At 44.2% G+C, this 22,238-nt stretch overlaps 1 protein-coding gene across 10 annotated transcripts in view; it reads right to left on the bottom strand.

The window, feature by feature from the left end:
- Positions 1-582: 582 nt before the first annotated feature.
- The window catches only part of ZNF423 (zinc finger protein 423), a 234,758-nt gene continuing 213,102 nt past the window's right edge, over positions 583-22,238 (bottom strand). For 9 of the 10 annotated variants that reach the window (XM_046899701.1, XM_046899702.1, XM_004944184.5 and 6 more), the window contains 2 exons: positions 21,748-21,863; positions 583-1,210 (listed from right to left, as the gene is read on the bottom strand). In XM_046899701.1, the coding sequence (XP_046755657.1) occupies positions 1,181-1,210; positions 21,748-21,863 (146 nt within the window). In that variant the 3' untranslated portion in view covers positions 583-1,180. Of the gene's footprint in view, positions 1,211-21,747; positions 21,864-22,238 lie in introns of those variants that run through there. The other variant, XR_005862958.2, reaches the window with a different exon arrangement.

Raw genomic sequence — 22,238 nt, 5'->3', positions numbered from 1 at the left:
CTGGAGATCTAACTTACCTCATTACCATATGATACGTTTAAAAAGAAGGAAAAAAAGCCTGCTAATGAGCTGTATTAGACTGTATAATGGCAATTCAAAGTGTCAGACGTATGGCAGTTACACAGAGATACAATACCTGTGGGCCTAGAAGTCCATGTGATTGAAATACACAGTCTCCAATCAAGGTCCCAGAGACCTGATCCAGTATTTGCACATTTGTATACAATCTGGAAAGCTAATGTTTGTATTGAAACAAAGAAACACACAGATAGGTTCAAGGCACCTATAGACCAATTTCCCTCCCTTCTTGCTGACTTAAGGTTAGGAGTACTCATAAGCTAGTAACTCCTTTTGGTGCCCAGATCTGTAAGAGACGTTCTTACCTCACCTCAGTCTGGGAAGCGCATCCTGGAGAGAACATAACACCAGGCACAAGAGCAGGGCTTCTGCTTTTCTCCCAGTCTTCCTTCCTCATGGGGTGCAGAACTCTGCCGCTGGGTGAGCCACTGGTTTGCACAATTTACACATGAGCCAGCAGTGGTGATACGTGGCACGGACTGACAGACAGACCAACTCCAACACTAAGCTCATGTATTCCCTTTATTGAACTGTACTAGTTATTGCAATCAGATAAGTCACATTTATAAAGCAGACCATCCAGTTGCACTGAAACCGATTATATTCATTACATAGTTTTAATCACTGTCCGGTGAACTGGCAAATCCAATCAAAGCATTAGTCTTTAATTAAAAAAAGAAAAAGAAATATTCAGACAATAGCCAAGCATCACATCACAATGCACAGTTACCTAAAATTGCAATTAAAAAGCAGCTTAAAAAAACACATCTAAATTTTAACTATCAATATAATACAAGAAGCAACAAAGGGCAACAGCATCAAAGCAGATTTAGCTAACACTATAAATTCAGTCAGAAGCAGAAGCTCTAAAGTACACTAGCTGAAGCAGGACAATAAAAAATACTGAGCATGGAATACTTTTAATCTCTTCCATTAATATTCATTTCCAGCTGCTTATAATAGCAGCGCCTCATGGCCAAATCATTAGAGTTTTACATCTGGGTTGCAAATGACACTTTGATTGGATGTAATGTTCAAATGGTCCTCCCCACTGTGCCACCATCAAGTCTTCTGCAGAGAGGTGTCCTGTAGTGCCAGTGGCTCACTGTGCGTGCTGGCTCAATGTGTGGTTCTGGAAAGACGAAAAAAGGAGACATGCATGAGGGGCAGAATAATAGAAAGCATGCCCATACCCTCCTACTCAGTACCATTTATGCAGAGCTCAACATAAAAGCTTCTCAATTATTACAAAACAAAATACAGTAAAGAAAAAGTACTCGTAAGTAACAGCTGCCAATATGACACATTTGCTTTGTTCTGATAGATCTGTTAATATTGGCATGAACTTAGACAAAAAATACTACAAGCCAAGTACAGCCATGAGGGCCTCTTTCTTTTTTCCCCGCCTTCAATACGTATAAAGAAAGTGGTAACACTTCGTGGGCAAAATATGCCTTTAGGGATTCCCTTAAGTGTAACAATTAAAAAAAAAAAGTGAATCTCTGTGGGAACCCGAGCCATATTTTACTCTTTTATCATCACTAGGAACGGGTGCAAGTGCTGGCAGAGAGAGACACCAGATTGTGACACACACTCCTCAGTCCAAGAAATACTTCAGCAAGAACAGCTGAACCACCAATTCAGGCAACAAGGATATTAATCCCCAGCAGAAAGACCACCAGATATGTAACGCAGAAGGTAAAACTCTTTAAGAACAGACCTTGCCCTACACACTTCTTTCAGCAGAGTCTTTTTTTGTTCCTTTTTGGGTGCATCTCTAATAGCCTTGTGTCACCACAGTATCTCTCATCAGAGTATGCTGACCTGTCTTGCCACGTTGTGCTGGAGCCAATAAATAGCGAAGCCGTTCTTGGAAGTGCATTTTCAGAGCGGTACCAACTCACCTACACTTTGCATGCTGACCAAAACCCCACTCCTTCAGATAAGCACAGCTTTATTTGTATGATTATTCAACTGTTGGAGCAACTGAAGGGGAGCTTCATGGTGAGCTTTAGTTGGACTGGGTCCCCAAGCATTCACAGATATAAAAATTCATGTGCCTTATTTCAAACTTATGCAACTTCACTGGCTTCCATCTGCCTAATAACAGAGCTGGGAAAGTCCGTCAGCTTGAAGAATACGTTTTTAAACACGAAATGAATTTTGAATCCAATTATTTATTTACAACAACAGTGCTTTAAAATAAAGTAAGACATTTTAACTTTTAATAAATCATCTGGCTCTTCTAAATTATCCACAGTTACGTCTCAATCAGGAAAGGAAAACGATCCTCCACTTTATCCAGAAATGACATCTCCCTCATGAAAAGCGTCTGTGGAAGGAACTACTGGGCGGCCTGCGATGCTCGGGTGTGCAAACGGTGACCCCGTTTGCAGTCAGGATTTCTGGCCTGTGCACTCCCAAACGCTGACCACCAGGTGTCAGAAGTGCTGCTGGCTTTCTACATCATGACAAAAGTTACCTGAGATATTGTACAGACGGGCTGAGAGGAAACTGCACAATAGTGGTCAGGCTTTAATGTGACAAAAGGTTAGAGAAGGCAGAATTATAGCTGGAGCACACTCAGAAGGATCCCTTGTGAAATTAAATGACAATCAACTGATGAAAAGAGTAAAATAACTGTACCTTGTTTAGCATCACATCAGCCCTGTGAACACAGCCCCAGCTAGTGATGCTAATGTTTCAGAATCAAAAAACAGAAGTACTGTCCAAAGGCCTGGAAAGCCTATCAAGGGATAAAGCATTATAGCTGAATAGGATCAAACAAAGTGATAGTGTCGAAATGGCTTTGCTTCTGGACAACTTATTACTACCAAACATAAAATCCAATGGCTTTTTACTCTGTTATACATGCAGATTTTCCTAGCTTTAAAAAGGAACGACCTTTGCAGTGATAGCTGTTATTCCGAGATCAAGTAACAAGTTACAGACAGGGATGAATGGAACCCTACAGACATCGTTGCAGCCCCAACAAGAAGCTTGTCCACTAAACATAACTGGAGAAACAAATATTAAAAGTTACACAAGGCACGCTGTGCTCTGACAGAGCATTTTAACAATGGGCATTTCTAGTGCACCTCATTACAAGTCTATTTTTAGTTCCTCCTGAATATCAATAAAAAGAGTGAAACATTTACCATTTTCCAATCGAAAGAAGGCTATGCACAGTAGACAAATCCATACTTATTTAGGCAGTGTCATTTAAAAGATAATGCACGATCAGCACTAGATGCATGACGCACAGTCTACAGTCAGGGAGCGTGATTTCAAACTTGTGTGGCTGCTGCATTGATTATACCAGGCAGGTCAATAAAGGAATGGTATGTGGCTCTTAATCTGATAATGAAGCTTTCATTGTGAGCCCTCCCTCCTCAAACATAGGTTAATAATACGTTCTGAACGCTCCTAATGCAACCAATACACTGTTTTTGTGAACAGAATTTACACAAAGTAACATCAGATTATACTCAAATCCTGCAGCTATTCAGAGCTGAGTCAGATAGGAGCTGAGAAACTAAGCATGCTACAGAGCCATCAGTGTAAAACGAATAAAACACACATATTCCATATGCAGACTGTGATTCTGTTTTACTATCTTGGGAATGGACCATTTATTCCCTTTGCAAGCATTATCGGCAATCAATATGCCGACTAGTCCCAGGACCAAGCAGTTAATAAATAGAGCCACATCTTACAACATTTTCACAAATGTGTCTGTGATGATAGGAATAAAAGAGTCTGAGCATACAAAATCCTCCCGCTGTCTGTCTGGGAGCAGATCCTGCACAACCCACGCCCACACAGACCCACCAGCCCTGCCCACCCCAGGGCTTCTGAGCACTCAGCGACCATGTCCCTGCATGGGCAGCTGCCTCACCACCACTGGAGTGTTCAGAAGATTCCCCAAACCCAGCCCATATCCTCTGTAGCCAGCACAGGTTTCTCACAAATGGAAACGTGTTTCAGACCGCACAAACATGCCTCCCAAAAAAGTCTGTCAACCTCTGTTTCCTACTGCAAGTCACCATCGCATCACATGTTCTTGCTTTACTCACTCTGCCCTGTGTGCGTGGAGCTCACTGGAACCACACTTCGCAGATGTCAAAAAGTGCCCAAGTTCAACATTTATGTCTCTTTTCCCACGTGCTCTTTGCATGTTTAACCAACGCACTGCATACTTACAAAACAACTTTAACATTGGGCGTCTCTATGCGTGCCCACTAACAAATTGCCCCTGCTGACCTTGATTTCAGACCAATTATAAAAATTTAAGTCTGGCAGTCAGAACGTGACAGGCCTTAGCAGAAACAGCTCACCCCTCTGCTACTGTGAGCTATGCCAGGATGAAACCATGAAGTCCAGGAGGGACCAAGCATCTTGAAATGTGCAATGCCTTCCACCCACGTAGCCTTCCGTTGACTCATCAGCAAACTTCCCACCCCTTCTCAACAGGAGGGCAGGCGGGCAAGTGGGAAGCAGCTCTCACGTGACTTGTCAATTCCAGAGTTTATATTTAAAATAAATAAATATATATCTTAATGGTGATTTCCAAAGGAAAATACAGCAGCCGCAAAAATGAGGGCTCTCCAGACATGCTTACACACGTATTTGCACATCCACATGAGTACACATTTGGGGCTGGCAGGAGCCAGGACATAATTTGGAAGCTGAGCATTAAAAATGGCTCTTTTCAGCTCCTGTTAGGTCCCCAGGTTTATGCATGGCTCGCAGCTGATACCCCACAGAATACATCATTCTGAGACATTACTGCAGCTGGAAAATTCTATAGCAGCACTAAGTCACCTGTCAAGATCAAGTAAGTCACAGCTTATTTATAGGGCAAGGTTGGAAAATTTTCTGTTTTTTTTTTCTTCTTTTCTTAATAATCACACAAAATGGATAGCAATTCTGATAGCCAGATCAGGTGGAAAAACGCAACCACCCCGAGCCCCAGGGCTGTCTCAGTGTTTAAGTGGAATTTTCTACTTGCTGCACAATCCCCAAATGAACCATTTGCGGAAGTATCTGTGACCAAGGAACTGGGCGACAGGTTTTGCAGGAAATAAAAAGATTTCAAAGAATGGTTGGTTACTGTCCCTGTATGCACTGATCGCTCTCCACATCTTCACTGGGGACACCCCCCGCCTGCCCTTTGGATATGGATCAAGCCACTTGTGCAGGACATCTACAATGAATAGTTCTTTTTCTATGTGCATTATTATGAAAACAGTAGCATGACATTCTCCATTTTCAGAGCGCTATGTCAAGAAGAAAAGCATTGGTCTTGAAAGATGATCACTTACAGCAGTTAAAGGAACTCTTACAAGCTACATAAAGATTGAGAGAAAACACACAGAGAGAAAAGCAGCACATGACGGAGCCAAGTTCCAAGCCATGCAGTCAAGCTGGGAGTCTCCCACACTGCAGCAAAATTCCCTGCCAACAATTCACAGGTGTACTTCATAGGAGCAGGTGAAAAAAATAAAATGCAACTGTGAGGGGGGAGAAGAGGGTGATAATGGTTTGAGGCCATAATACATCCAGTCTACAGTGCCACTGTGTGTGTTACATATTTAGGTGCTTCACACCAGCCATTTCAGTTGTACCATCTATGCATGTGTGCATATACACCTAAAAGACCGTGTTATACAGGAATTAAGAAATGGCACAACAGGGCTGGTGATGCCCACTATCCTCAAATGAAATTCATAAACCTCCTACAGCTTTACGTAGAGGCTGAGGCTCTGATTAAAGGTTGTAAAACTACTCTCTCTCATTCCAAATAACATTAAAATGAGCAGAAACCATTCTCCAAATCATTTCAACGGGAATTATGGAGACAGAACATCTACATAACAAACAGCCGATGTGAAACTGGATTTGTGATCAGCACATGGTGTGACCCATGACCATGACTGTGTTGGGTACCGGGGAGCAGCTGCTCCATGAGGGAGACGCTGTGCCCACGGCAGCCCCATGCTTGTGCAAGTTGCTCTGGCACCACAAACCACCAGGACTGAAAGCATCGACTCCAACGTGCCATGTGAACACAGCTGTTTGGTCTCACAGTGGTTGGCCATTCCTATTCACTGCATTTTCTCCAAGGTGAGGAGTCCTCCAGTTTCGGGCAAAAGCCCCAGCAGTCCGTCTGCCCAGCAGGGCTGAGGCATTCAGGGGAAGTGATCCCTCCATATTACATCAACGCACGCATCTTCAAGTCAAAAACTAAACCCCAAATTCAGCCATTGGCTAGGGGACAAAGTTCAAGTCTCACATTTGAACATCAATGTTAAAAAGAGACAAAAAACCTCCCAAGTGCTACGAACAGAAGTTAGAGTGTCTAAATATTTACGGAATACCATCTGCAACATTCTTTTTGTAAAAGATGTTCTGCATCGTTTGAATTCAAAAGGTCCAAAAAGCTCTCAGCCATTATTCTTCACAGACGTACGTGCACAGGCACTGACTCTAAGAGCAATCTATGAACATCAAAATCTTTATGTCTTGACTTTATAAAGAGATTACTTTAGGCAGAGGACACAGGACAAGCCTTGCTTTAGCCAATGAAGATTATGCTCTCTACGGAAAGCGGTGAGCCTTAAATTGGTGCCGCTCTAATCCTAAACTGGAGAGGAATTCAGGGGATGCCATGACCCAGAAGAGCAAGAGGAAAAAAAGTAAATAAATAAATAAATAAATAAATACCACACTAAGAAGGAGAGGAATACAAAAAGGAGAGAAAGAAGGAGAGAGAAGGAGAGCAAGCTTGCTTTACAGGAAAAAATGGTTTATTTTCATTTTCAATTTTTGGTCATTACTCTGCCATCAGACTAAAGAAAAATCACCTTTGCACTCCCTTGCAGTTTGTATGTGCTTATTTTTAGAACCGTTTGACAATTATCCAAGGGTCTAAGACTAACAGATGGCCTGTCTTAAAGCCTCATATGTTCACTAGTTTGCACTTCTGACAAACAGTAAATGTACTCAAGAGTGTGCCATAAACAGGGCTGAATGAATACTCAGAACACGATTTAGTTAATACACTTCATTAGAACTGATAGTGGTAACCAATGCTTCCCATAAAACCAAGTGTTAATTCCCCTTCCAGTTGTTTCAGGTAACTCTTACCTGGTGACATTTATATGTTTAGATCCTACTTTCCAGGAAATACAGCATCACTTCTTCCCTTTCCCCTGATACTTCACCCACCACATAAAATGCTTGTAACAACTCAACTCCAAGTTATCATGGTACTCAATAAAAAAAATTGTCAGGCAAGACAGGTTCACATGTCCCTTCTTTAGGGAACATGTGGATTCTGAAGAATCCCTTGAAATTGAGGTAGAGACAAACGAAAGGTGGCACATCCTTTGTGAAAGGAGAAGCCTGCCTGTGTTCCTGCCTCCTTCACATCTCTCAGCATCTGATAACTTGCCACACACTAGTCAGTCCCAGCGTTAGCACACTTCTAGCTGGCGCTTCAACAAACGCAGTTAGGAAGCTGTCCTTTACAGTGCATTGAAGAAAAAAAAAAAGAAAAAAAAATCACTTTAAGTGTGTAGGAAAATGCGTCTGGAGGTTTGGTGCCTCTGAAAGCAAAGCTGGCTATTGCAGACCAGGAGATGTGCACCCCAGTCACCGACATTGCACACTTTGCCAAACACACCTTGGCACCAGCCAGCCCACGCTCTGTCTGAAGTCAATAGGATCAGAACTCGTACAATATTTACATGAAGAAAAGCCCATCCACACACGACCAACTAAACGCTGTCAGCTTTTTTTTATAACTCTTTTCCTACTGCTTGCATTTCCGTATACCGAAATGCAACTGCCCGAGCATTGTTCCTCACAAATGACACACACACACTCCAGCACCACCCCCAGCCCTCGCCTGCCTTTGTTCTGCACACACGGGTCTGTGCGCTCGGCTGCCGTGCTGGACAGTCTGAACCATTTGCCGTTCTGTCTCCATGCTGACATTGCTTTTGTTAATTCTAACGTTTTCTTGAATTTGGATACGCATTTCCATGCTCTTCTGGGTTTGAAACGTTACCTTTTAATACAAATACCTTTCTTACAGTTATTTTCCCCAGTGCCAGGCTTTTCTTGCACTAGCTAAGGATTTTTTGGATGATTTATGAATTTAATTTCTCTTCTAATTCAGGTTGTGCGGTCCTAATTGGACTCTGACAACGTGTTTCCCCTTTCCACATGAGACTAATAATTCCGTACCGTCAGTCTTCCTGACCTGACATCTCTTTGTATTCTCTAAAAACTCCGAACAAAACAAGGTGATCCTATTACAAGTGGACCACAAATACTAGTTTAAGCCCGGCACAGCATCTCATATTCGATTAAATATCTCACCGGAAAGTCTATATGCTTCTTTCAAAAACACGGGGTAAAACGCTGGAGCACAAAAGCAAACTGAAGCCTTTGGGAAAATTTCCTTACCGCGGCACTTTGGAAATAAAAACCACAGGAGAATATATTATTAAGAAATACGCAGAGACTTCTGTTGGAGAAACTCACTGTAAACACACTCTGATTCACCGAGGCACCCAATGAAACAAGGGAGCTAATAATACCTGTCCCGAGGGACCACGCGCTCCTGAGAATTTTACTCAGAAATGCAAATGCATGAGATCTGCGTGGCTTGGAGCCTGCAGTACGCTACACACAGGATCAAAATAAGCGGAGAGAGGAACCGTGTACTTCTCAATGTAAAGTGGGGGGTGCAGATTTAATTACTGTTGTCAGAAGTCCGTGAGAACAGTCTTTTTAGGATTCCTATGCTCCTTCCGCAGCCTCAGCATTTGTCCCCAGTGAATCCCCATTTCTGCTGACCTGACAGAAGGGCTGCTTGCAGGATGGCCGCACGCTGCCCGGCGATGCCCCCGGTGCCTCAGCCTGGGCACGGGAAGCCCTGTGCCACTGGAGCTGCTCCCACCCCATGGCTGGCACCCACCTGGCAGGCAGTGGCACTTTGTGCACTGCCTGAGTCTGAAGAAACTTCCACAGTCTTGCTAACAAAAGCAAACACACGTTCCAGTGCTGACATGACTTTAGCCATTTCTGGGTCCTAAACGGGGAAGCACTGCATTACAAAATCATTTGCAAGCGGAGAACCACTTTCTAGGAATCTTCTTAGCTGCTCCTCTCAAAACCATGATTTGTTGATTTCTTTGAGCCTATCTGAAGCACATGCCATTAACCCCTCCTTGATCTAAGGTAAAACACGCCACAGAAACCCAAAACTGTTCATTTCTTTGAGTGCTGGCATCACCACTGTGGGACGCTTCATGGCTCTTCTACAAACACTGAATGATTTTCTGATTAGCCGTCTGTTACAGGATCAGGTGAGCATCCTTTCACATTCTTTTTCCTTAAGAACTACTTTAAACTGAAAGAAAGCACTTTATACAGCACCTTTAGCACTCACCACTCAAAATGCACTGACAAAAGCTTAATCGAAGGGCTGTTTCTATGGGAATACAAACCAACAAAAGCCACGGCATTCAAAGTCGAACCCAGAACTGGCTCCTTCACTTGCCCTGCTGTTCCTTGGCATGGCAAGGGTCACTGAACAGCAGCTGATTTTTTGTAGCTTTTTTATTTCCTGCAGCAGTAAGGTATTCTTGGTGGCAAGGGCTGGGTATAAAAGAGCTTCAGCCTTGATTGTGAATTTTAATGCAAACATTAGCAGGGGCACATCTTGAGCCTTCACTTAGGCAATATCCTCCATTGAGAACTATGGGAGCTGCAGCCAAACACAGCTCCTTTGACCAAATAAGCAAGTGCAGAAAGACTGGCTCCAAATGAGCTACATCTGTTGGCATTTAGGTTACAGGTAACACAGCTCTTTTACCTGTGATTCTCCTAAAAAGCGGCAACTAAAGAAAAACTCTCTCTAATGGCATACAGATGTGACAAATTGTATTGCTTAGCATTATGGATGCATTTTTCTTAAAGGCAGACAAATATCCCCATCACATGATGCCCCCACACTGCTCGGTCTGACAAAACGAGTGGTCAATGGCCTGTCACCCTGGACACAGTGGCTGTTATCGCTGATTTCCAATTTCAAAAGGGGCATAAAATCCTCCAGTACAAGTCTGTGCTATAAAATAGCAAGGCCACAGTTTATAGAAGCACTTTACATGCCTCCCCATTAGCACACACGCCACCGGCAGAGCAGGAATCTGCAGACAGAGCTGTCATCAGCCCACTGCCCACTGCCTGAAGGAATTAACCCCAGAGGAGCTGTTAGTATGAAGGAGCCAAGGATGACTGGTTCCCATAAGGAACAGTAGGGCCAAAATATCACCAACATGAGCTGTCTCCTCAAAGACATCACGAGACAAAGCAATGAGGCAATGTTGCCGTGCTGTGTGCACAAAATAACTGTAGCTGTTACAAAATGGGATTTTCCAGGCAGTGCTATTGCATTACAAGTGTCACTGATACTTAGAAAATTTGACTCCTAAACAGCAAGATGCTACATTTTAAGCAAGCATGATTTCATGCAAAGACTAAAAGCAGGCGTGAGCCCCAAAGGAGGACGAATTTTTCAAGAGCAAATGTTTTACAGCTCCTCTTGGAGACACAACCGTGTGCTGCAGTGATGACAGATACACTATATGTGGTCCAACCTCAGCGCCCACGGCCACGTGTTCAGGTTGAGCTGCCACAGAAACGAAGGGGGTTTGGTGGTTGGGCAGGAGCTCACCTTGGGGTTGGCTCTGCAGGCAGCGTGCTGCTGTCCCCACGTGCTGCACAGCCAGAGCCACGCAGGCTCTGCAGCGCTGACCTCTGGGTCTACGTGCCACCTGCCCAGGACACAGCAGAGGACACACGAGATGCTCTGCAGAGAATCAGCTCAAGCACTGCAAGCGAATACGCTCAGGACTACTGCTGCCAAATAGGGGTTGGCACACACAGAGGTGGGGTGGCAAAGCCTTGCTGAACCCAGGGTGATCCTACACGACAACACAAGGTATCTCTATACTGAGCCCATCAGCATGTGTAGTGTTATCTGTATCACCTGGGTTTTTCCAGCAAATCCCCGACACCTCACTGTAGATAGGCAGTTTACTACATTTCACATTATTCTATCAATATGAAACATGTGAAGAAAGGATGAAGCTCAGCCATCAGCCCAGGAGCATTTGCTACATGTGTTGGGTCACGGCATGCATGTGCTCAGCCCGCACATAAAACACTGCTGTGCCACTCTGGGTTAACACAGAACAGGCACAAGCTGGAAAAAAATGTTTTCTAAATGATCTTACATTTCCTCCTTTCTCCTCTGGTCAAGGTGTGATATGAAACCAATCTCAAAATATGGTGTTAAAACAGAGCATTAACTATGCAAACATTACTATGTCTGAATACACTTCTCTGAAAACAACTTCAGGAAGAGCAAGCAACAAGACTACTGCAGAACTGCTGTATGTCCCTACACATAACTCAGCTCTGAGAGCAGGCTGGACTGCAAACACAACAGCCTTCCTGCCAAAAGCACAAGGTGCAGGCAGTGACAGCCCTGTGCACGAGCCCAGCTGCAGGCAGGCAAGCTACCAACTTGCCAGATCACAGTTCCTTCTTTTGTTCTTACCAGGCCTCATTGTTTCCTGACCTCTCACTGCTCAAGCTCTATATCCAACCTCACAGAGCAAGGACAGCAGGTATGCCAGCAAGGAAGCAGCCAGCGGCTCTCTCGTACTATTTAAAACGGCCCCGGGAAGGCCGCCCAAAGGGCAGGACTGGGTCCTCAGCTGCATCCAGCTGCAACAGGGAAAAACCACTGCTCCCGTTGCTTTTCCCGGACCGAGAGCCAAACCCCAGGGTTAAACCATAGATCTCTTACTTGGCATAGCACGAGTACACTCAAGGCCTTCTAAATTTCTTCACAGAACTGTTTTTCAGATGCCTTCTAATGGCAGAAGTGGCGGGGGCTCCACCAGCACTGCCGGAGTAGGAAACCGTGGTACAGCATCAGTCCAGGATTTCCTGTCTGAAATTTGGGCTTCACATCTGAAATGCAACATACACACAATGCCTGCACACTTGCCATACATTTATTATCTTCCTGGGGAAATGATATAAAGGACAAAAGAGACTATGTTTGCTCCCTCCCCCGCTGCTTTTACAATCTAATAATTTATTTCTCCTGGACGTAAATTTCATATTTAAGCAAAATCCCCGAAACCTAAGGATGCTACACAGTAGAGGCTAGGACAGTATTTCTTTCTATTTCAGAGCTGGAGTGTTTAATGCATTGCTCTGTTTACCAGTAGCCTTAAATATCTGAGGAAAAAAAGGAGACGGTTACACTGTGGCAGACCCCAGATGTAAATCCAGGTGGACTACGATCACCTTCATACAGGTAAAAAAATCTGGTTATTGAAAATGGTTTATCAAGGTTTAGACTGTTTATTCTTTTCCCCAGAAGCCATACTGGGGAATTCTTTTACAACATTTTGCTTATGCTGAAGCTACATATCATTCACATCCCTCAAAACTACGTACCCTTCTACATTGTAAGAAACATCTGCAATTAGAAACACCACCATCTCCTCTTTGAGGAAAATAAAATAAACAAAATACATGTCCAAACCACTCAGCAGGTAAGAGAGCAGTGATCTTAAGGAAACTGCAAAAACCCACAGTATAAATGGATGCTGTTACAAATATACCCATCTGCTCACAGACTGACTAGCGACTGAAACCGATGAACCCACTGAAAGGTAATTTTCGAGCCCACTAACGTCTGTCCTTTTCCAGTAATAAAGTAAATGCTTTTCAGTAACTGTGCTGCTTCTGAATGCCAATTTCTGTTTAAGTAGGCTTTGGTTTTGGTTCTCACTACAGAAAAAGAAAAAAACCCTAAGAAGTGCCTATCGAATATCTTTTCTTTCCAAAGGTCAAACCAAGCTTTTAAAGAACGAGCAACATTTCAAGCCAGAGAGGACAAAACTCCAATCAGATAAATGGTGTGTGTAATGACTGAGAACCATGGCTGCCTCAGGTTTCTTGAATGGGCCGTAGGATGGAATTTGGCACAAACAGCCTGATGTCGAAGCTTACATCTCTTTTACTGCAGACAAGAAATTCACTAAAATATATAAATAATGAATGTGGCTGGGGATCTCTGCTGGTACTACTGCTGGTTCTGCAAGATGCAGGAGCAGAAACAGACTGCTCCATGTTTTTGTTATTACTGAATCCTTGTTCTCCAACAATAAACACAGAATATTTTATCTGAAATGGCTTCTGCAGTACACACAATATAAGTTTCAGCTCTTTAAAAGTGCCAGCAAATTGCAGAAAGATAAGTTACAAAGACGTACCTAATTTGCTGTGATGAATTGTGTGCATGCTTCAGTGATCAAAACTGCAGCTGAGACCTATTATATTTAATGATCTAGACATTTCTTGTGAAAACACTCAGGCATATACTCTTATGTCTGGACAAGCATCCCCGTTTTGCTCCAGCAGCAAGCAAATGAAGAACCGGAACTTTTAAAAGCATACTGTACCCCACCCTGGATGAGCTGTTTAAAACAGACTGCTCAAGCTCCACTGCCTTCCTCCCTAAATAGTGCTTATATTCTGCCCTTTCCAGTGCAGCATCCCTGTTCCTTAGAAAGCTAAAGTCAGTTCCTTTGGATGACAGTGATACTCGCAGGAGGACACAGAGCTCATCCATGCTCAGAACCCAAACTATACCCCATAGCCACTACTACTGCAAAAAATATATATATCAAAGCGACTGTATTAGAGAACTAGTCCCAGCAATTACAAATAAACACTGTCACAAGACTTTTTGGAGAAAAAAAGAACCTAAAAGAACAGAAAATGAAACGAAAAAACGCACTTTTTATTTGCCTACATACTACAAAAACATTCTTTCTGTTATAAGGACCATGCCCTGCCTGGGGCTCTGGTGGTGGGAAGCAATAGTATCTGGATCTGCTGTCCCCAGGGTCGCTGTCGCTGCACAGCCAGCTGTGCTGATGGGCACGCTCACAGACCCACAGCTTGCAGCCCCTCTGCTCCCGGCTCCAGGCAGAGCAGAGAGAATGAGACTTTGTACCACCTTCCTATGGGGATAGGAATTTTGCCTTAAGAACACATCCAGGACTTCTGAGTAAAAGGTCTGAGGTTTCCTGAGCTCTCAAGTCTGGCTTCTCCACAATTTTCCTGCACAGATTTGAGCGCACCGTTCAACTTCAGACTTTCCAAATTTGTAAAATAGGGAAAAAAAGAACAAGTGAGAACAAGTAAGCTTAATTCATTCACAGTTGTAAAAATAACACAGAAATCTGCAGAGAGAAACTGCACAAAATATAGAACCACAAATCTAAGAGCTCATTTTCTCCCTCCCTGGTCAGTCCGAACTTTCCTCTGTCATTCATTATTCAACAAAATGGAGCAGATCACACCTTGTGCGTTTGACTCCAGAAATGAGGATTTCAAAGTGCTATTTCATTCACCTGAGGAGCTGCTAAACACTATCACAGCAATAATTTGCAATAGTGTGCTAAAGAATGAAGAAAAGGTATTTGTTAATTGTTGACATAACAAAATTAATTTTCCATCCCTAAACTTTTTCTCATCTCTCCTGTGAGCTCTGATGCAATGTTACTGACTGGCACTGCTGAAATGCCAACTTGCATTTCTCATCCTTAATTTCACTCTAAATGTCATTAGTAATTGTTATTGCCAGACCAGAGAGTGCAATCTGGTCTTTCCGAAAGAAAATCTATTTCTCATTTCTTCTCCTGTGCTTCCTCCTTTTGGTCAAGGATGGATGTTTAACATGCCCACGTGCTCTGCTTCCAATAGCAGGGAAATGCATTAATGTAGCTGGAAGTAAAACATTCCCGCTGTATTTATTTATACGCAGTGCGCCTGAATTGTTATGAATACCAAACCGTATATTCAGAGGGGTCTTTAAAGCTTAGCTTTCGAGAACACTAACAAGTCTTAATTGAATAAAGCTAACAAGTGCAGGAAGGAAACATCCTTTAATGTACACATACGAACCCCTGTCTGGATTCTTTCATCAGTTACTTCTTTTGGTGGGTAATCATGTCGTCAAACACAAAAGCAAAACCTTTGCATACAGTGCTTTTTCTCTTTTTCTGCCACATGTGAAAAAACCCAACAAACCAACAACCTTCAGCCTGGATGTGCACAGCACAGCTAGCATGTCACACGTTCACCCACAAAGTACAAAGGGCTTCCACCACAGAGTGAAAGCAGAGGTTAGATGTGTTCAAAGGAAAGCCTGCAAGAGTACAAGGTTGAGTCCTTGCACACCTCCACATGGCGCACCAGTGATTTACAGCCATGTTCAGCACCCAGAGAATTTGGCCTCCAGCAGCAAGGGGAGAGTGGCACCCTGGCACCAGGACTCCATCCTGGGAGGGACTGCGTGTGCCACGACAGACCTTTAAGTGGGCTCCCCAAAATCGACATGTCTTACACGTGTGTACCTACACTGCATTATAACGTATATAAAGTAGTTCAAAGCTAGGCTGCATTTCCATATCCATTAACTAAAGGCATCTTAGCTCAGAATAAATAGACATTTGGACATTTCCAGCCAGGAATTGTGCTTTCAATAAACACAGTTGATGCATATACATTGTCTCTTGGCGGCTTACACTCATGGCCATCTGTTGGGATGGCACGGTGCCTACACAAAAGTTGGTTGGACCCTTGCCTTAGGGCATAGATGACAGGCAACAACGGGTTTAGCTGGGCAGCCTGAGCGCCAGCTCCAAGTGCCATCTCTGCTGTAGGAAGCCCCTTCTGTGTGCCAGCGCTGCCACATTGGAACGACATGCCTCCTTACACTTGATCACACATGTTGACACTTGGGTGCGCTTAAGAGCATTAATGACTCAAACGATGCCTTTCACCTGGCTCCCTTTTCTTCCCCCACTCTGCATCACTGCTGGGTTTTCTGCACAAGCTAATGCCAAGTTAGGCACACTTTGTTAGCCAGGGCCAGCCACAGAACGGCATTAATGGTGCAAGAAATGAAGGCCTTTTTTACTGTGGGACAGCGACTCTCATTTCTGAGCTTCAGCTCAGGTGAGTCTTCATAGACTTGAGAGACCTTTACGAATCTCTCCAAAGAGATGTCAGAGATGACAAAAAATGAAGCAATACGTTGACTAGAATTTCCTTTCCAAACAACAACAAAAAAAACGCTGTACCTTGTAACCACGCCAAACACAAGGCAGTTTGGGATTTCTGCATCACCTTCATGCAAAGCAGGAGCGAGCTGGCTGTATCAGGGCCTCCTCAGCCTGGGGGCAGGGAGCAGAGTGCTGCCGAGTCACACAGAGGGGCTGGGGTGCCTCCCTTGCTTTTACACTGCGTTCCCCTCCTGGGTGTCAGGCCCAGGACAGAACTGCTTCTGCTGCGGAGCCCTGGCAGCATTCCCACAGCTCTGCAAAGGCACTTCTCAGCTCTGGGCACTATGAGAGCCATCTCCTAACCCCAAGTCTGTAAACAGCCACACAGACCTCCCCCACTGAATTCAAACCTACTGAGATCCACAGGCCCAGGGGGCAAAACTCTTCCGCACGGTGCCACCAGAGCAGAGGTAACGCTTCTGGATTCGCAGTCCATAACAAACGTTCAGGCAGACAGACTCAACGTGATGGGTATGTGCCTACAGCACTTTTAATTTTTAATTATTGTTAGTTATAATTATCTGACTGCGTCTGAATGAAACCCAGCAATATGGCTGGAATAGATTTTGGTGTTCTTGTAATTTATTAGCTTTGTAACTACTAATAATTAAAATTTAACAATACTCTAAGCACCACAGCAACATTTTTTAGAAACGCTAGCCAGATCTGCTCATATAACTGCCTGGGTCATCTTCAGGATTTTAAAAGGAAGAACAAACAGTAAAAAAAAACCACAAGAAATTAATGCATTAATACAGAAATACAAATTCTGTCCAAAATGAAAAAATGAAATAGGTTTTATTCGTGGAAAACTAACTGCTCGCATATTTTGTTGATGCTTCATACAGAGCTTAGAAAGAGCCTGTGGTTTGTTTCCAGCTACTGTGTTGACACTGCAGTCCTGCTAAGCTCTGAAATGAGCAGGGGTTACATAAGTGGGAGGAGCACCGCTCTCTGGGTCCTGTTGCCCTGCCCCGCTCCCCTGTCCCCAGGGAAACACCTCTCCTGCAGCAGCATCAAAATGCCATAGATTTGCATTTCCCTCTCTGACTGTACAAACACTCGTCCAGAAGCACTGAGATATTTCAGGGTCTCATAAGAACAATTTGACTCCTATTTAATTCTGCCTCCTTCCTGGATGGATGAGAAAGCTAAGCCTGTTTTTCGAGTAGGAGCTGGTGACACCAAACACCAAACAAAGAGCGGGGTGCAGACCCAACATCTCTTCAGTCTCTCTCCTGTGCTCTGACCCTGGTGGAAAACAGAGCCCTTGGATGGAGCCCCGGGGCTCTCATTCCCCACCTGCTTCACTGCGTGGCCCAGGGATTGCTGGCAGCAGCAGCTGGCTACCCCCAGCCTCACAGCAGTGCTTGCAGGGAGGCCCCAGGGCTGCAGAGCAGCACCTCCCCGTCTCCCACGAGGACCTGTCGTCCCTGGGTGGCTCAGAGCACTGCCCTGCCCCCCTGGGCTGCACGCAGCTTAGTATGAGATGTGTCTGACACCAACCTGACATTAAAGGCAGACTTTAAAAAGAAAACCTGCTTAGGGCTTGAGCTGCTGTAATCAGTGGAAAGAATCCCAAGGACTTTGATGTGGACCAAATCAAGCCCCTGGAGGACGTTCATGGTAAATCATTATTAATATAACGAGCTCAATTTCTGTGCAGAGGCTCATGCCTGTTTATAGATATATGAAAATTGCCAGCTTTTCACATAAAATAAAATGAGGAAGGAGACAGACCACAGTGTTAACCAATGAGCCATAGTAGCCACTCTCCTTTTGATACACATTCATTTAAAGGACCTGGGCCCCTGAAATGGCAGCAAATTCCTCCAGTGAAGCTCTCTTAATTTAACAGTTTGACATATCTCCAAACCTGAGCAGAACGAAAGCCCTTTGCCCGTAACAGGCAATGAAACACCTGAACACCTGTGCTAGGGACGACCTGGCAGTACCCTGCTCCCCCGGTACCTGGATTGCGTGCACATTGTTTATTGTATCCCTTGCCTTGGTTTTCATCAATTGTAATCATTTAGGAGGAAACAGTATGATTAACAGAACACAAGCAAACAGCAGGAATTAATCCTTTAAGTACAAATACTCCATTGGTTATGTGATGGCTCCTTGGAAAATACAGTGGCAAAAGAGCACATATGAAAACTCACCTCCAGGCTCCTCTAAAAATCACTGTTCAGTCACATTTTGCTTATTGCAGTTCTCAGTGCAAGCAACCGAGGTGGCACATCCCCCAGCTGGGAGCAACGCTGCAACCCCAACCCTCAGCACCCAATAGGTATCCTATTTCTAACCGGTCTCTGGAGCGGGCAGGGCTCCCTATTATATTCCGAACAGTAAAGATTAAAAGTTCAGCTGTCAGAGAGCTATCCACCCCCACACCTGCACGCCCCATGTGCCACAGTGGCTCCAGCTGCACAGTGGCAGGTGGCCACCTCCAGACAGCAGTGCTACAGCCCGGGACGGGCTCAGAGGGCTCCCCTGCCCCACCAGTTGCCCTCCCCACTTCTACACTTCAGCGAGAGCTTTCAGCGGGATGCATGAAATGCCATAGCCTTGATGTATTATGAATTAGGTATAAATTTACTTTTTTTTTCCAGGCCATTCTCATCATATTCATAGATGTCAATCTCTGCAAACAGGATGTGAGAAACAAGGAGCTGCCAGCCCTTCCTCCCCTGCCCCGAGGGCACCCTCAGTTATCACACTGACTATTTCCACCATGCTTCATATTTAACCGCACCGTGTTTTGTTTCCTCATTTCCAATGAGATAACGTAAGCAGCTGAATAACCGTTCTGCTTTCTTTTCCTCTGGCAGTATTAGCATAACCTCCCTGACTCATCACTCCAGGTTCACACCAGAGCTTCCACAGCTTATAAAATGAGCTCTGTTCCTCCAAGCTTTCTTAAGCCTTGGTTTTACGGCTCCATCAGATAGCATAAACTTCAAAGCACAAACACACACTAAAATACAACCTCTAGTTCAGAAATGAAAAGAGGGTTTGATTGTTGCAGGAGTGTTATGCTGCTGAAGCAGGATTTGCCCCAAGCACTGACATGTACACTTGGAGTGGGGAGCTTTTCATCACATGGCACACATATGCCTCTCTTGGCATGCACTGTGTTCAAGATAACTGTTTAGAGAAACGTTTACAAGTCAGCAGGCCTAATTCATACTGCTCCAGGACATCACTAAAAGTTACCTCTTCCTGCACTGCACGTTGTTCTCCCCCCTCTCCTCCTTTTCCCTGCTTCTGCAAGAATGACATTCAACTTCTCCTTGAAATATCGGAACACTCATTTTTCTACAAGAAGTATTTTCAGTAATCTCACTTAAAAAATACACAAAGCAAACAAGGCATAGGTTCAGATTTTGACATAAAAGAAACAGCTGTTATTTTACAGCAATGGGAAACTGAAAAGTCAAATTCATCAAGCAGGTCCATTTGGTGGATGGTGATTTTCTCTCATAGGTGCACTGCTAAGAGATCGAATGGTTTATGCAGATTTAACCAGCAGCTCAACAACTGGTTCACTAAAATAATACAAAGTCTTCATTACTCAGCAGAAACGTAACGAACAGCTGAGGAGTCTGGAATGGGCAGCTTGCATGTGTGATTACCTCACCAGTTAGCAACAAGTCAGGCAGGTTCAGAAGTTCTGAGTGTTTCTAACTGATTTGTACACGTTTTGTGCCCTCCTTGACTCAGGTATTTGAATTAACAAAATCCCTGGCATCAAGTGAACACTTTTTTGAGTCACCACTAAAGTAAGGACTGAAACTGTGCAGCTAAGTATTAAATTTTCATTCAGCCAACGCCATTCAAAGCTACTTGGGTAATTATTTTAAGTACAGAAATTTTAAATGCACACAAATCCTGCGCGAAAACTGGAAAATTACAATTATAATTTATCTGATTACAGCTGCTATTTGCAGCAATTTTGCAATGAATAACACTTCAGAATTGAAACACTATGTAATTAAACTGTTAATTGCAAAAAAAAAGAGAGGGGGGGGAGCACAGCTAAGACTATAATTTAACAAGGTTGTATTTATTTGACTGTCTGATTGTAAAGGTTAATGCAGTTGCACAGGAAGCCAGTCCACCCATTTTAATTGTGCTGGCATCTTGACCAAATACCACTTTAAAGGCAAATGGAGATGAAAACACTGAGCTGGTGTTGCAAACCACTGCCGCCTTCACAAAATGCTCCTGGTGACAACACACAAACCCAAATCTGCTGACTTTATTCAAATATTAACAAGGTATAGTTAAAACTTTTGTACACTTATGCAAATCAGGTTGCTAGAACAAGAGAGAGAAGAGATTCCCCTGGGAGAAAAAAAAATAAAATCAACAAAGTGAAAAGATCAACCATCCTTCCACAGCGTGACAGCATGACACAAGAGGCAGCAGCTTGGGAATTCAGCAACATAAATAAAAACCCTCCAAAGTTTAAGTAAATTGTGTATTATAAAGCTAAGAGATGTAAATGAGGCACACGGTACCATTCTAGGAGAAGGCCACGTTTGCCAGCAGACAGCGCACCGTGGCAGCACAGCTCAGGTAAAGGCACCTGATGAAGGGCAGGGCAGCACTCCTGCAGCACAGCACTGTGTTTCCCTGTGGGACAGGGCACATGCTAGGCTTGTTCTGCACCTGGAGCAACACAAAGTTAATGCCCCACAGACTTTCCAGCCTCTAAGGGCTCAGCACCAAAGGTACTGGCACAATTTAAAACCCAACCTCAGCAATGCAGCTCCAGGGAACCCCTGGGAGCAGGGCTCCAGCAGCACCTCCAGGTCAGGGTCCAGTCCCTCGGAAAGCAGCCAGGAACGTGGGACAGGCTCCAGCTCAGGAGCAGGTAAAACTGAAGAGACTGCAGCCCCCAGGGAAACCAGTATGTGATGCCTGGTTGGCAGAACCTGCTGCTTATTAACATGCTATTGCCTTGGTGGAGCTGCTAATGAAGCATCGCATTCAGCTGTACCCTCGCTTTGCTCTCACACCTGGGTGGGGAAAATTCCTTTACTTTTGACTTAGCAGTGAGGAAGGGGAGGGCAGTGTACCATTTGCTTAGTCTTTGTATGTTAATCAGTCCCTAAATTATTAATAGAGAAAAAGAAATTATTTACAAGGTGTTTGACGTAGACATGTCAGGATGTAGCAACTCTACTGTCAAGAGAAATACTCATAAAGAATCATGATATCTGCCTTGTCTTATTTACTTATTTCAGCCATGCTCAAAGGCCCTTCTCTCCTGATAGCACCCCAGGAGGCAGGAGACTGAGAGTTTAAGAGCAGGAGGAGAGACCGTACTGGGTGTGCGCTTTCTCCAGTTGCTGTACAAGGGTGAAGGCTACACGCAGAAAAACCAACAGCCTCGGCTTTGCTTTTACTCCTCTTGCAAACATACCTGAAGCTCTGTTTGAAAGAAGAACTTCTGTGGGCACTGGGAACAGTCATAAATTTTATCTTCCTGTCCATGGACTGCAAAGATGTGCTGCTGCAGTTTATTCGCCTGCACAAAAACTGAAAGAACACAGTACAATTAGTTAAAATTGCTTCATATAACGTATCCCATCTTGAGCTACACTTTTATGACTGCAAAGACTTTAAAAAGTCCAAGGAAATCCACCAGAGAAGTGCCAATATACTCAGTTCAGCAGAACGTCCTTACCGGCGGTCAATTTAGAGTCTCCAGACTGGCAGTCAGCTCACTTCTGACGGGCTCTAAATCCTGGATGGACTTTTGATATTTCACATAAAGCTAACGCTGTCCACGGGTGACTGGAAGAACTCAGTCATCAGAGCGAGCAGAGGACGTCACCGCTCCTGCAGGGAGCCCTGGCCCCACAGCAGGTGCATTGGATGCATTTTTAATGCAGGACAACTGGGCCAGGAGCG

The sequence above is a fragment of the Gallus gallus genome, chromosome 11 (assembly GCF_016699485.2).
Source record: "Gallus gallus isolate bGalGal1 chromosome 11, bGalGal1.mat.broiler.GRCg7b, whole genome shotgun sequence".
In the NCBI taxonomy this organism is placed as follows: domain Eukaryota; kingdom Metazoa; phylum Chordata; class Aves; order Galliformes; family Phasianidae; genus Gallus; species Gallus gallus.
Note: the sequence above shows the minus strand (reverse complement) of the source record. Positions and strands in the feature narration are given on the sequence as shown.